The 15,816-nt window shown below is 41.0% G+C and overlaps 1 protein-coding gene across 6 annotated transcripts in view; it reads right to left on the reverse strand.

Moving 5' to 3' along the window:
- EDRF1 (erythroid differentiation regulatory factor 1) overlaps positions 1-15,816 on the reverse strand; it is a 43,145-nt gene that overhangs the window by 2,344 nt on the left and 24,985 nt on the right. For 4 of the 6 annotated variants that reach the window (XM_077877257.1, XM_077877258.1, XM_077877256.1 and 1 more), the window contains 6 exons: positions 15,010-15,233; positions 13,460-13,618; positions 13,151-13,300; positions 11,413-11,566; positions 9,271-9,386; positions 8,226-8,377 (listed from right to left, as the gene is read on the reverse strand). In XM_077877257.1, coding sequence (XP_077733383.1) covers positions 8,226-8,377; positions 9,271-9,386; positions 11,413-11,566; positions 13,151-13,300; positions 13,460-13,618; positions 15,010-15,233 — 955 coding nt within the window. Of the gene's footprint in view, positions 1-8,225; positions 8,378-9,270; positions 9,387-11,412; positions 11,567-13,150; positions 13,301-13,459; positions 13,619-15,009; positions 15,234-15,816 lie in introns of those variants that run through there. The other 2 variants (XM_077877260.1, XM_077877259.1) reach the window with 2 other exon arrangements.

Here is a 15,816-nt window from a genome sequence, read left to right on the forward strand (position 1 = left end):
AGAACCTCCCTCTGGTGCACATCAAGGCTCAGGCTATAAGGAGTCCTCTTCGTGGCTCCACTTTCTCCTCCTCAACACCTGTCCATACTGGGACTGCCCACGGGCCCAAGCGGGAAGGAGTGTGGGCTCTGCAAAACCCTCCCTGGACCCGTTTCTCTTCTCCCTCTTAGTACTACGTATTTTATCAGGTAAATCTCTCTTCCCGTCAAACCACCCAGGGCACAAAGTGACTATGCAAAATGCATTTGCTGTCTACAGTTCGGGCCTAAGATGGTGATGTACTTATTTTTGAGTGGGGGTGACATTTACAAAACCTCTGATAACCTTATGAGAAACTTAAACTCCTGACAAATTAAGGCATCAGTACTTAACTATCAGAACCAGTGCTCCAAAAATGCATTCTTCATGGACAATGATACCTCATTTAGCTGGGTGCTGGAAGATAACCCATGGCTGCTGGGATCATACATTTAAAACATTTGAGATTTGTTCTAATCCTAATCCTGAACCTTAAATCTTCATCTTCCAATTTCTACAAATGATTTCCATTCTGTTTTTTTTTTTTTTTTTTTTTTTTTAGATTTTATTTATTTATTCATAGACACACACACACAGAGAGAGAGAGGCAGAGACACAGGCAAAGGGAGAAGCAGGCTCCATGCAGGGAGCCCGACACGGGACTCGATCCTGGGTCTCCAGGATCACACCTCAGGCTGCAGGCGGCACTAAACCGCTGCGCCACGGGGGATGCCCATGATTTCCATTCTTAATGGAAATCAACTCTCATCAATAGTCTCACTAAACCATGAACTCTAACAAGAAAGGTCCCAGCATTTTGCGGGCTTATCTTTTATCCAAAAGCAACTAACACTCCTTTATTTTCCTTTTAATAATCTTAACCAATTACTAAATGTACATACCTGGCCAGGAATAGCCCATAAATATAAAAGATCTGCTCTCTGCACATGGTCAAAGGTTTTCCAAACCTGCAGAGATTACTTCTATTTTTCATTCTATGAACCCCCAAAGCCATCAAAAAAAGATCAAGGGGCTCCAGTCTGCTAAAGCAATGAATATTAAAATAAAGTACAAGAGTAAAATTCTTCATTCAAAATGAAAAAATATAACCCAACAGACAAAACAAGCATTTCTAGCAGGACAACAATACTGGTTGCCATAGAGGGAGTTGTCATAAGAAGATTCTAAGAAAATTAAGATTTTTAATTACTAAACTGTGTGTGTTTTTTTCCCCAGCAGGGGTGTGGTGGGTAGAGAATAATCAAAACAAAACACAAAATTATTATATTTTCTTTCTTTTAAAGTCTAGTTCTGGGGCGCCTGGGTGGCTCAGGTGGTTAGGCATCTGGCTTTGGCTCAGGGTCCAGGGATGGAGCCCCAAGTCGGGCTCCTTGCTCAGCGGGGAGTTTGCTGTTCCCTCTGCCCCTCCCCCCACTTGTTTTCTGTCCCCCTTTCTCTCTTTTTCAAATAAATACATTTAAAAAAGAAAAGTCTAGTTCTGATCTCCCTTTACTCTAAGCAGGAATGCTCACAGATTCATGGTGAGACAGCAGGGTCTCAGCAAGGGAGGCCTTCCTCCTCCTCCCCTCCAGTGACACAGGAGAAACAGTCAATAACTCAGTAACCAGTTTTCTGTTTCAAAGCCTATCAACATATTAATGTATAAACACAAATATCACGTTTAATAGTCTTTAACAAACCTTGAAAAATGAACACAAATTAGGTAAATAGGATTTTATACATTATGCATGAAAACTTTAGATTACATTTTTTCTGCAGAATATTAATAACCTGAAAAAACAGGTTAGAAGACTCTTCACTAAATAAAAATTACTTAAGCCATACATATGATGTTTTTTTTTTTAAAGATATTATTTATTAGAGAGAGAGTGCACAAGCGCTCTCAAGGGAGAGAGAATCTTAAGGAGGCTCCATGCCCAGTGCAGAGCCAGACTCAGGGCTCAATCTTACAACCCTGGGATCATGACCTGAGCTGCAACCAAGAGCTGACCACTTAACCGACTAAACCACCGAGGCACCCTGTAAGTTATGTTTATAAAAGATATTGTTAGGACTGAACTGTTACCTGTTAGCTAACTACTCAAACTATCAATTTGTGAAAATTGGTGAATCACTGTTTCTCAAATGTATTTATTTATATTGCCACCTTGTGGAAACCAAGGAAAAATTTTAACATTCTCTACCTGCTGCTGTTAAACAGGAAAAGCCAACTGTGTGTCACTGTACACACTGTCCCCCCCCGCCCCGCATTTTAGTTCTTTGGTTCTTCAGAAGACAGATGTACCTGCTGAACCACAGCACGTACATACTCCCTGCTGGGTGCAGTGACCAGACACAGAGCGGATGCCGAGGATAAACAGCGGGGCTGAGATGACAGGGCACCTAAGGCTGAGTGCTCCCACCCAAATGAGAGCTCTCCTTAGGCCACAGAGAATTATCTGAAAGCATTTACTGGAGAGGCTTTCTGCTCAGAATGGAGAGAACAAGAAAAACTATCATTCCCACCCTTTGACAAACCCAGCAATACAAAGCAGGACAACCTACAAGTTCATGACTTTCTATGAATCTATCAAAGAGCTGGGGTTGCCAGACAACCAATGAGTCTGAAAACCAAGGACAGACAGGGCACCAGAGAAGTACTTCCACGCCTGGGACAGAGGCAGCCAGGTACCACTAAGAATTTAGTTAAAAGTTACTGAGCTGGTAGAGGCTGAGTGAGACCTGGCGAGGGAGTGTGGGGCCTCTGAGGGTTGCAGGTATAGGATGAGTTCACCTTGTCTCCTAGGCTTCTCTTCAAGGACTCTGGTGAAAGCCCTAAGAAAGCAACCTTCATGCAGGCTGGGCAAGGGGACCAGCTATAGCTGCAGAAGGGCAGGCAACCCCACCCAGACCCTTTTCTCCATGGAATGAAAGCCTTCATCTGCACAGCCTAGTCAAGGTGGGTGGAGGGAGAGGAAGGCAACAAGCAATGGCAGCCTTAGGGTACTGGTGAAAGTCAATGCAGATAAAGCAGTGAGCAGAAAAAAACCACTCTACCCCAGGGGTGGGGCAGGAGCAGTGAGACTACACACACACAAACCAGGGACTCAGGGACCCAGTCCTGAGATTGAGGCTTACGCAAATCAACTGAGAAGGCCTGACTGGCCCTCTTTCCTTCTCTAAAAGGCTGAAAGCACTGAAGGACAAGTAGGAATGGATTATGGCTGAGAGCTGGAGGAGTATGCAGACAGACTCTTTCCGAGGTACCCCACACCTTCCTTAGGAAAGCCCTAAACTAAAGGTGGAGTAGACATTAAGAAAAACCCTCTGCAGACCTGCTCCACACTAAGCACAGGCACTGCTTGAGGGACATGAAGGCTGCTGGACATGGAAAATAACCAGAGCAACAAAATAATCTCAAACCACAGCTCAGCTCCAGACTAGAAAACACTCAACCCTCCATACTAAAGGCCTAGCATGGGATAGTGTAAGAACTTTCCAGGAATGAAAATTATTTCCCTCAGTCTGAGATGTAGAAAGTAATGAAACAACACATGCCAAGAGACAAAGAACAAAACAAGACTCAGATGGGGATCCCTGGGTGGCGCAGCGGTTTGGCGCCTGCCTTTGGCCCAGGGCGCGATCCTGGAGACCCGGGATCGAATCCCACGTCGGGCTCCCGGTGCATGGAGCCTGCTTCTCCTTCTGCCTATGTCTCTGCCTCTCTCTCTCTCTCTCTCTGTGTGACTATCATAAATAAATAAAAATTAAAAAAAAAACAACAAAAAAAAACAAAAACAAAACTCAGATGTGACACAGATGTTGAAACCAGATGTTGGAACTGATAGATGATTTAAAATGACAATGATTAATACATTAAAAGGCTCAAGTGGAAAATGTGGGCAACATGCATGATCAGATGGGTCACTTCAGCTGAGAGATGGAACCTCCAGAAAGAACTCAAAGGGAATACCAGAAATGAGGAACACAGTAAACAGATACAGAATGTTTCTGACAAGTTCAACTGTCAATGACACAAAATCAAGAATCAGTGCATTTGAAGACAGGTTCACAGAAATTACTCAAACTAACCTCCACCGCTGGCAAAGTATAAAAGCAACAAAACATGTTAACAGTTGTGGCAAAGAGCAAATGGTCTAGTGTAGATACAACTGGATCCACAGAGAAAGAGAGAATGGAGGAGAAGAAATAAAAATAAACACACTAAGGAGGGAAGGAGACGTCACCACACACCCAGGATACACCCAGAAATATCATGTTCAACTGCAGGTGGGGGGGCGAGGGGAGGGGAGCAGGGAAGAAAATCTTGAAAGCAGCTGGAGGAAAAAAGGCATTTTACATACCTATGAACAAAGGTAAGAATCAGAGTGGGCTTCCTGTCAGAAGGCAAGGGAGGGAAATCCTTCAAGTGTGGGACAAAGAAGTCTGTCAACCTAGAACTCTCTCCAGGGAAAACATTTCCCAAAGCTGAAGGAGGAATAGACTTTCTCAGACATTCAAAATGGAAGAATTCTTTGCTGGTAGATATTAAAGGAAGTTTCTCATGCAGAAAGAATAGGACACCAGACAGAAAGTGGTATCTATACCAAGTAGAGCACTGGAAATGGACTAAATGAAGGTAAAATAAATTCATAGAAAAATAAATTGTCCTTTTATTTTTAATTGCTCTAAAAGGTATCCATCTAAAGCAGGAACAGTAGTAGTATGTTTAAAAGTGAAATGGTAATAACACAACTGATGAGAGGGAAGAACTGGCAGTGATTACCTGAACATCTTCATACAGCACATGATTAAGGAGAATATCATGAGAAGGTGGCTCCTGATTAAAGATGTCAACCTAAACCCTAGGTCAACCACCAAAAAATTTTATTTTATTTTATTTTATTTTTTTAAATATTTTTTATTTATTTATTCATAGAGACAGAGAGAGAGAGAGGCAGACACACAGGCAGAGGGAGAAGCAGGCCCCATGCAGAGAGCCTGACATGGGACTCGATCCAGGGTCTCCAGGATCACACCCTGGGCTGTAGGTGGTGCTAAACCGCTGAGCCACCGGGGCTGCCCTCCAAAAAATTTTAAATGTAGTATAAATAATAAATCAATAGTGAAATAAAATCCAATCATGAAAATGTTCAATTCACTCGAGAAGGCAGAAAAGATAAAATAGCAAGATGATAGATTTTATCTAACTATATTAATAATCACCTTAGATGTAAGTGGTCTGAAGATACCAATTGTAAGTTTGGATTAAAAAAAGCAAGACCCAATTATATGTCATTTGTAAGAATCTCACTTTTATTAAAAAGGCACAGTTAGGCTAAAAGAAAAGAAAGAAAAAGACATTAACCAAAAGAAGGTTGAGTAGCTCTATTAAGATAACAAGTAGGTATCGTATGATAAGGGGGTCAATTCTCCACGACAGAACAATCCTAAATGTGTCCACATCAAAACAGGGGAAACAGAACTGCAGAACCAAAAAGAAAAACAGATGAATCCACAACTGTACTTAGAAAATCCCACTCTTCCCTTAGTAACTGATAAAACAAGGAAGTAGGAAGACAGAAGTCCTGAAAAATACTGTACACCAACTTAACTGACATTTCCAGGGCAGTCTATCCAAGACAGCAGATACTCATGTATTTTAAGTGCACACGGAAAGGCAAACCATATTCTAGGTCATAATACAAACATACACAATGTGAAAGAAGAGAAATCATGCAAAGTTATGGTCTCAGCACATACTGGAATTACCAGTAATCCATAATAAAGATTACCTGGAAAGTCTCCATACTTAGAAACTAAGAGCATGCTTCTAAATAACACAGGGCTCAAGGAGGAAGTTTCAGGGAATATCAAAGATTAGTGTTAAACTGAAAGAAAAATAAAATACATTTGTGAGATGTAGCAAAAGCAGAGTGAAATTTACAGTAAATGCTTATATTAGAAAAGAGAAAGGGTCTCAAGTCAATAATCTAAGCTTCTACTTTAAGAAACAGTAAAAGAAAAAAATCCATAAGTAGAAAGTTATAGAGAGAACTGAATAAATCAAGGACACTGAAAATAGAAAAACAATGGAAAATATCAATCGAATAAGCTAGTTTTTTGAAAAGATCAATAAACCCGATGAACTCCTAATCAGAGTAACCAAGAAAGAGAAGAAGACAAAAGTTGGCAATATCAGGAATAAAATGAGAGCTACCCCTGCAAACGCCTTTAGACATTAACAGGATACTACTGGAATACTGTGAACCTATGCACCTGACAACAGATAAAAGACTTTCATTCCTCCAGAAGAAAAAGTCAACTTGAATAGTATTTATCTACGAAAAGAAATTAAACTCATTGTGAAAAACTTCCAATAAAGCCAACTGTAGGTCAAGATAATTTCTCTAGTTAATTCTAACAAACCTTTAGGGAAGAAACAATCTAACTCTACACTTCTAAAACCTAGAAGAACAAATAGTTGCAAATTGATTCCATGAGGCCAGCACAGCTCTAGTACCAAAACCAGACAGGAGCATTACAAGACCACAACTGTGATTACACTATAGGAGAGAACTGTCCTCACAGACACAACAATCCTTGATGGTACTAGCACATGGAATCCCAGGGATGCCTAAGAATGACACATCCCAGCAAAGTAGTTTCTCTCAGGAATGCAAAGCTGGTTTAACAATCAAAAAAACCTCAATGAGCTCCATCATATTAAGACACCAAAGAAGGAAAACACTGTGGTCCTTTCAACATGTGTACCAATAAATATCTGACAAAAATTTCACAACCATTCATGATAAAAATAGGAATAGAAGGGAACATCCTCAACTTGGTAAAGGGCATCTACAAAAAAACCACAGCTGATGCTACATTTAATGGTAAAAGAAAGCACACTTTCTCCCAGAGATCCGAAGAATTAGGATAGACCACAAAAAGGTAGCAAGAGGGAATTTCTGGAGTGATGGAACTTTTTAGATCATGATTTTGGCAGGAGATGCATGTCTGTGTTTGTCAAAGCTTGAAGAACTATGCAGCACCAAAAATAAATTTTACTACAGATAAAATAAATATAGAGACAAAAATGATCTGTACCTGAATATTATAAATTGATAAAACACACAGAACAGCTGATAACAGCATATGTGTATGGTAATTTTTCCCCCTATTTTCCAAATTTGTAATATGGTCAGATTGTACTTATATTTAAAAAAAAGAGGCCAGCCCGGGCTCAGCGGTTTAGCGCCGCCTTCAGCCCAGGGCGTGATCCTGGAGACCCAGGATCAAGTCCCACATCGCGCTCCCTGCATGGAGCCTGCTTCTCTCTCTGCCTGTGTATCTGCGCCCCGCCCCCCCGTGTCTCTCATGAATAAATAAATAAAATCTTTAAAATAGATAGAAAGAAAGATGTGTTATTTATATTACCTTCCTTTTTTTTTTTTTTTTATGATAGTCACAGAGAGAGAGAGAGAGAGAGGCAGAGACACAGGCAGAGGGAGAAGCAGGCTCCATGCACCGGGAGCCCGATGTGGGATTCGATCCCGGGTCTCCAGGATCGCTCCCTGGGCCAAAGGCAGGCGCCAAACCGCTGCGCCACCCAGGGATCCCCCTACCTTCCTGATCTAGTACTTAGTACTAGATTTTCAAGTTAAATTAATAATGCCAACATAGTAACTCTGGCAAAACAACAGAATTGGACAGACTGACGCAGGTGTTAAGAACATTTTTTGCTGAGATGCTTATGCTTTTCTCTTCACTAAGTTCTTGGCTTTACAGAGATTTTCAATGTTCTGTTATCTCCTTTCTATTAGTGCATTTGGTGCTGAGTATCAAACTGCAGTCCTGACTTCCCACTACAGACAATGGTGAGTTACTAGAAACAGTGGAAGTGATTCCACTGAAACAATGATTCCAGTGTCATTCATCTCTCTCAGGGAAAACATTAAAACCAGAAGAGTACTTACTCTTGGGAAGCAAGATCTGTTTCTATAGCTTCACTATGTAGTAGGCAACACGGAAAGGAGTCTCATCTGATTTACCAAGTCAGGAAAGAGCACCACTTAAAAATTCCTGATCACCCACATAAAGGACAAGAATGAATACAACCTATCTTTTTATAGGGTCAGTAGAAGTTATTACCTTTCTACAGGTAAGGAGCTGGAAAAGAAATTTCCATAAAGAACAATTTGATTTACCTTGTTTTCTTCTTAGTTGAAGACAGCAGCTTGATGGACTGAAGGAGAAGGAATGACAACCGAGATTCAAATATACTGAGGAGCTTGATCACTTCTTCTCGATTAAGACTAGGAGAGGAATCAGCAGCTGGAGGGGACTCATCGCTCTTAGGCTAAGAAGAAGAAGAAGTCACTTCACCTAAGCTACCCAACAACGACAGCTTCATACTGAAACAAAAGGACTGCAGTTTCATTCACCAGTAGACTTTTTAGCCAAAAACAAAACAAACAAAAAGGAAACCCCAGGTCCTTTGTTTTTCTCCAAGCACAGCCTGTTGGTGGCAGAGGCTGTGATGAACCCCCTACCCCAGAGATCACTCTGATAGATTAAAGCCTGTGAAAAATGTCTTACACATAACAGGCACTTATGTAGAAGAAATTGATACTGAATGGAAATCTCCTACTTTGCAACACTGCACTGCAGTGTTGCACTGCACACTAAAGGACCAAGATGGAAATGGGCATGATCCAGGGTTGGACAAACCTGGGCTGGAGGAATAACAGGCTGGTTTACCATGGGGACTCAGAGAAGCTTTTAGCAACAGCAGAAGGCAGCATGAATGCTGGAATGCCAGGCAAACTGGAAATGCTTTCCAAGGAGCTTAAGCCCATTCATTGTTCAACTGCTCCCTGGCAGTTTAGTAGAAATTATAAAAGAGCTATATGCCTCTTTCTTTCTTAAAAACAAACAGTAAAACAACAAAAAAGAAACAATTTGAAAAAGAAAACACAACAGAGATGTTATACTCCTGGGGTCTTACTAAGCTGTATGTGGTTACTTAAAGAAAAAAAATTTTAATGCAAAAGATATAATTCTACCTTAGAGTTTAATAATTCCACCAAGAAAATACAATAGGTCACTATTAGTGTGTTTTATGCAAAACACATACATGTCTGTATATACATATACACATAACATACATAACATACATAAACATATACGCCATATGCTCACTATTTAGCTTAAAATACACAAAAAACAAAGATAAATATAGTTCCCATTTACCTGGTCAAATTCCTCTACAAGCTCCTTTCTGATGAGCTGGAATGCATGCTTAGTTCTCACCATTATATCAAGAGCCCCAGATAGTGTTTTTAATTTTCCAACATTGCTATTCTGACCTAGTGTGTCAAACACAAAAATGATCATTCCTTTAAATATAAATCTAGAAACTCATCCAATGTCAGGGGATTAATGAAAACTGATTTTAAATGCTATTAAAAGGAGCTCATGAGAATCTATACAAATTTTCTAAATCCAACTTTTAGTAATCATCCCTAGATAAAAATATTAAATCTAGACAAAGCAATAAGTAACAATTACCAGTAGGTTCTATCAGGGTGAGAATACAACCTATCTGAAATAAGACCTGACTGTGAGGTCAAAGAAACCAGATGGGACAACTCTGGTCCAAAAGCCTCCAAATGCATATGTAACTTTTCTCAGGTACTCAATTTTTAAACATCTTTTTAAAAGAAAAATTAACCATACTCATCATCTTAGCAAATTTGTTCCCAGTATCTGTTTTTATGAAAATGATGCCTGCTGTCTTGAAGGAATTCAAACATGGCAGGAAATTTGAAGATGCAAATGAAAAAAGGCCATCGAAAACCTACCCTAGAAAGAGCTACTATTAATCCTGCCATCTAGTATACAATGGCAAAAAGTTAAAAATATTTTCAGTAAAAAGTTTTGTTTAAAGATTTATTTATTTATGGAGGGGCCAGAAAAGGACAGAAGAAGAGGGACAGAAAAGTCTCAAGCAGGCTTCACAGAGGTGGAGTCTGATGTGGGGCTTGATCTTATGAACCTGAGATGACAACTTGAGCAAAACCAAGAGTTGGATGCTCAAATGACTGCACCACCCAGCTGTCCCAGTCAAAAGTATTTTTAAAAACTGTTTTGAATGGGTAATACATCCTCAAAATGTATAAAGTCTAAATCGGGAAACAGTGAAAGCCCTCCTCCTGGCCCCCCATCCTGCCCCCAGAGGCAGCAATGTTATCACTTTCTTGTGCATCCTTCAGGGATACTCTAATAAAAGAGTCATCTATCTGGTTCAGTATTACATTTAATTTAAAAAACAACTGAAATAAAATCAAATGAACAGCTGTTACTTCAGAGAAACTTTTGTTTCTTTACCACACAAGGGCTATTTCTCCAAAGACCCCTCCTGCAGAAGGGGAGCAGGTGGACAAGGATAAGAGAACTCAGGGAAACAGATTCAGTGTGGAGCAGCCACTCCCTCCCTGCTGTGGCCTCACCCCAACGCAGCAGGCTCATTCACCTTCCTCCTTCTCTTCCCTTCCCATTTAGCTCTGCCTTGCTCAGGATCTACAGTTCTAGTTCCACAACTGCCAGTATCCACTGTATGTTTATAGGTATTCAATGGGATCATTGCTCCAGGATCACTCCTTTTCCCTTCCTACATTGTTCATAATGATTTACATCTCTAACGGTCTCAACAAACTTGTCATAGTTCTTTCCAAATAAAGAGAGCATGGCTGTATTTCAATATTTCTATGAATATAAAGGGGTCAAGGAACATAAATTCATTTTTTAAAAAAGATTTTATTTATTTATTAATGAGAGAGAGAGGAAGCGCGCGTGTGCGCGCGAGAGCGTGGCAGAGACACAGGCAGAGGGAGAAGCAGGCTCCACGCGGAGCCTGATGTGGGACTCGATCCTGGGTCTCCAGGATCACGCCCTGGGCTGAAGGCGGCACTAAACTGCTGAGCCACCTGGGCTGCCCTCAAATTCTTTTTTTTTTTTTTTAATTTTTATTTATTTATGATAGTCACACACAGAGAGAGAGAGAGAGAGAGGCAGAGACACAGGCAGAGGGAGAAGCAGGCTCCATGCACCGGGAGCCTGACGTGGGATTTGATCCCGGGTCTCCAGGATCGTGCCCTGGGCCAAAGGCAGGCGCCAAACTGCTGCGCCACCCAGGGATCCCTCAAATTCATTTTCTAAAAGAGTGTAGACTTCTCCTGGCTTCTACCCAAAGATGTTAACTATGGGCAAATTTAAAGGAAAACAACATTGTTTACATTCAAGAGAGATCTCTGGTCTGCCTCACTCTAAGACAATTCGACACTAAGTCAAGTCAATGTACACAAATCTGTGAAATAAAAGAGTAAGACTCACTGGTCATTTGGAATTCTGCAAATGCCACTCTTTCTAACTGTACTCGAAGCAGTTCACAGGGAGCGTCTTTGAGAAGCTGAAAAAGCTTAACAGCTTTGCTGTAATGAAGATCTGCCAGCACCCGGTGCTGCTTCCTAAGATGTTCATCACCAACCTAGGATCAAAAATAAAATAAGAAGACAAACCTTAAAGCTTGGTTTCACAAGAACTACTTAACCAAGTCTCTGGGTCATTAAATGTTATTTAGTGTTGGGGCACCTGGGTGGCTCAGTGGTTGAGCACCTGCCTTCGGCTCAGGGCGTGATGTGATCCCAGTCCAGGGACCGAGTCTCATATCGGGCTCCCTGCAGGGAGCCTGCTTCTCCCTCTGCCTGTGTCTCTGCCTCTCTCTGTCTCTCATGGCTAAATAAATAAATAATATATATATATATATTTAAAGAGTTATTTAGTGTCATTGTTTTATAGTTTTAGTTGTTACATTTAGGTGTTTAATCCACTTTTGGTTAATTTTTGTATATGATGTGACAGAGGACAGTCCCCCCACGTGCTCTCCACGTGGACATCCAGCTGTCCAGGCACACTTTGCTGAAAAGACACTTTGTTCCCCATTGTGTCTACAGCCTGCTCTTGCCTTGAGGATATTAGACCATCTGGGCAAGCCTGAATTTTGGTTAGGACCTCCTGTGGCAAGGGGAAGAGTCCTGGGCCAGCTTAAAGTGAAAAGAAATCCTTTTTCATTAACCTGGACCTCAAAGGACAGCATTCTCAGGATAAGCGTACTCAGAAGAAGGCCCACCCCCAAGGGACTGCAAGGTAAGTTGTCTTGGTCCTGAGCTAAGAAAAGAAAAACAACAACAAACACACACACAGCCCTGAGACACTTCAAACACAAAACTCTTGGCCACGCAACCGCTCTGGAGGAAGGTACCTTCAATCTGGCCCTCAGTGTATTCTTAGATACCCCTGCATCTAAGCACCAGGATTCAGGTACAAGGCAGTTCACAGCCGATTACTTCTAACAGTCTCACACTGAAACAACCCAAAGATTCAACAATCATAGAATAGATAAACGGTGATATATTCATTAAATGACTTCTAGTGAACTGAGAAAATGCACCAACCCGGAGGAATCTTGAAAACATCATGTCCAGTGAAAGGCAATAAACCACAGAATATGTACAGTGTGATTTGTCCTGTAAAGTTCACCACTGGGTAAAACGTAAACATACTGTTTAAGTGGTAAAACACAAAAGGTATGGACAGACTGGAGAACCCAGGATAGTAGTTATTTATTTTTTTAAAAGATTTTATTTATTTATTCATGAGAGAGACACAGAGAGAGAGAGAGGCAGAGACACAGGCAGAGGGAGAGGGAGAAGCAGGCTCCATGCAGGAAGCCCGACGTGGGACTCGATCCAGGACTCCAGGATCATGCCCTTGGCCAAACTGCTGAGCCACCCAGGGATCCCCCCAGGATAGTAGTTATTCTCGGTGGGTCTAGAGAGAGACTCAGTGGGGAGGGGGCAGCACACACAGGATACCTAATTTCTCAAACTAATAGCCAATCAATTATAGTAGAGAGAAATATGCAGCACAGGTGAGAGGGGAAAATCCCCTACACTGCAAGTTTTTCTAAAGCAGCTAACAGAACAGCTGACATTTAAATAGATATTGAAACATAAGCAAAGCACCCTGAACATTTTTAAATGGACCTAAGCTTCAGCTGGAATGGCAATACCTGATTTCTCAGACAGCTGTGGTACATGGACGCCAGCCTGTGATGGATGGTTGCAGCTCGATATTGACAAAGAGGCTGTCGAGCAGACACGGAGTCCACATCACAGTATTTCAGGGACTTCATCATAGCTTCACTGACTTCTTTTTCAATCTGTTTTTTTTTTTTAAGGGGGAGGAGGAAAAAAATGACAAGCCTATAATCTTAAATAAAAATATTTAAATACTGCTTGCTATGGAAAATATGCTCAATATCTGTTAAAGGCATAAATAAAGTTGAAGACTTCTTTTATAGCCGCATAAATATTATTACCTGCTCCTGAGCTTTTCTAGATAATGGAGCATAATCTTGCTGCAGAGTTGCCATAGTGAAATAAGTAGTGGACAACTCCCAATTCACTGAATCCCAAACAGCCGGGTGTATGTCTCGTGTTCCCAGTGACCTCAGAGCTTTCAAATAATAATCAACAGCCTGTAAGGGAGGGAAAGGTACAGTTCTCAGTCTAAATCTATTCCGACAGCATATGAAAATAAATACTTTAAAATCACCCAGATGTTAATTTGATGTGGGAACAATTTACAGAGGGGCAGTATTGTGAAGAAAGGAAAAAACCCTAACAATGAAACTTTCAATGAGAAAAGCCATTTAAAATGGACTGTATGTCACTCCACATGCCCACAGTTAAGACCAGCATAAGCCTTAGTGCTGACTCATGCTCATTCATGAAGATGCACTTCCGTTTATTTTTCCTTTCTAAATGAAAATTTGTTTATATAACTAGTAAGATAGAAAAAAATTGATGACCCTAAGGATAAAAAATTGCTGGATCTGAGTGTAAAAAGCAGCAATCTCTTCCATGTTCTACCACCTGCAGCCTGAAGGGCATAGCCATTATATTTAAGCAAATAAAATCACATTCAATTCCATCACCCAGCAATAATTTCTACATTTCTTATCTGTATCTATCTACATTTTTTTTTCTGTGTATCTGTGATTTTAATAAAAGAAAATCTCTAACAAGGTCACTTTTATTTTAAAATTTCCCATGCCATGGGGCACCAAGTGGTTCAGTTGGAGAAGCGTAAGACTTTTGGTTTCAGCTCAAGTCATGATCTCAGGGTCGTGAGACTGAGCCCCGTGTTGGGCTCTGTATGTCAACTCCCTTCCCCTCTGTCCCTCCCTGTACCCCCCTCCCCAGTATTTGCCTTTTCTTCCTACTGGGACAGTTTATTTTCAGTAATTATCTTATTTTGTTTTATTTACTTGTTCTTTAAGTACCACGCCCAACGTGGGGCTCGAACTCACAATCCCAAGACCAAGAGTCATGTGTTCTACCAACTGAACCAGCCAGGTGCCCCCGTCTTCAATGATTCTTTATATATGAAGGGTTTATCAACCTCTGATCTGTCCTAGGTTATAAATATTTTCACTAGATTGGGGTTTGCTTTTTGATTTTGCTTTCTGTTGTGCATTTGAAAATTGTTATTTTTACACATTTAAATGTATCCGTCATTTACTGTGATTCCTGCCTAATTGTGTCATGCTGGAAAGTCCTGTCCCGTCTCATCACATGAAGCTCCTCTTCCACTTTCTGCACTTTCTGTTATCCTTCTCCACGTCAGCCTTTAATCCACCTGATGTCTTCTCTGCTTATGCCAACATGATTAAGCGAAGTCATCTTTTCAATATGCCACCTTCGATACTAAATTCTTAGCATCCTTCGGTCAGACAATAAGTGTTTTGTCTGTCTCCTCTGCCATCACCACAGTTCTAATTAGTTTTAAAATATTTTCATGGTGCAGTAGCAAAGATAAATGACAATGAGGTATAAATGGATGAGGTTCAACATGCAAGCATGTTACCTTATTATAATACAAGCCTTCTTCTGGGGAGAATTCCCGCTTAAATTCGTCCCCAGCACCACAGTGTGCCTGTGCACAAATCCGCATGAGTCTCCCCGTGTTACACAACAGAAGGGCAGCATTTGTGGCATCATCAATTGACTCAAAGTTGTGAATTCCTTTTTCAAAACATGAAAAGCTTTTTTTCCACAACTGTTGTTCTGCAGTAGATACACTTTTGCTCACTTCACAAAAAAAAAAAAAAAAAAGAAAATCACATGTAAGCAGACATCATTGTCAACTCCGTGTGTCCCGGAATGGATGAGAGGAGGGGGACAGGGACAGGATGGCTAAGGAACCGGCTACATGGAGCCATCGCAGTGACCTGCTCTCATCACACTCCCCTCAAATTTATGATGAGGCCCTAACCCCAATGTGACGGTATTTGAAGATAGGGCCTTTAAAGAGGTAATTAAAGTTAGCCGAGATCCTAAGATGGGGCCCTGATCCCACATGACTGGTGTTCTTCTAAGAGAAACAGATACCAGGAACATGCACAGAGAGAAAACCAGGTTAAGGACAACACGGCAAGAAGACAGCCATTTGCAAGCCACAGAGAGAGGCTTCAGGAAAACACAACCTTGCTGGCACTTGATCCTGGGCTTCCAACTTCCAACTTGTGAGAAATACCATTTCTGCTGTTTAAGCCAACCTATCTGTGATACTCTTTATGGCAGCCTGAGCAGACTCACGTAATACCCTCTTTCACTATGAACTGACTGATATGAAAACAAGCAAAAACATGAGCAAAGCCCTATTTTATAAAGA

This window comes from Canis aureus, chromosome 29 (genome assembly GCF_053574225.1).
Source record: "Canis aureus isolate CA01 chromosome 29, VMU_Caureus_v.1.0, whole genome shotgun sequence".
Classification (NCBI taxonomy): domain Eukaryota; kingdom Metazoa; phylum Chordata; class Mammalia; order Carnivora; family Canidae; genus Canis; species Canis aureus.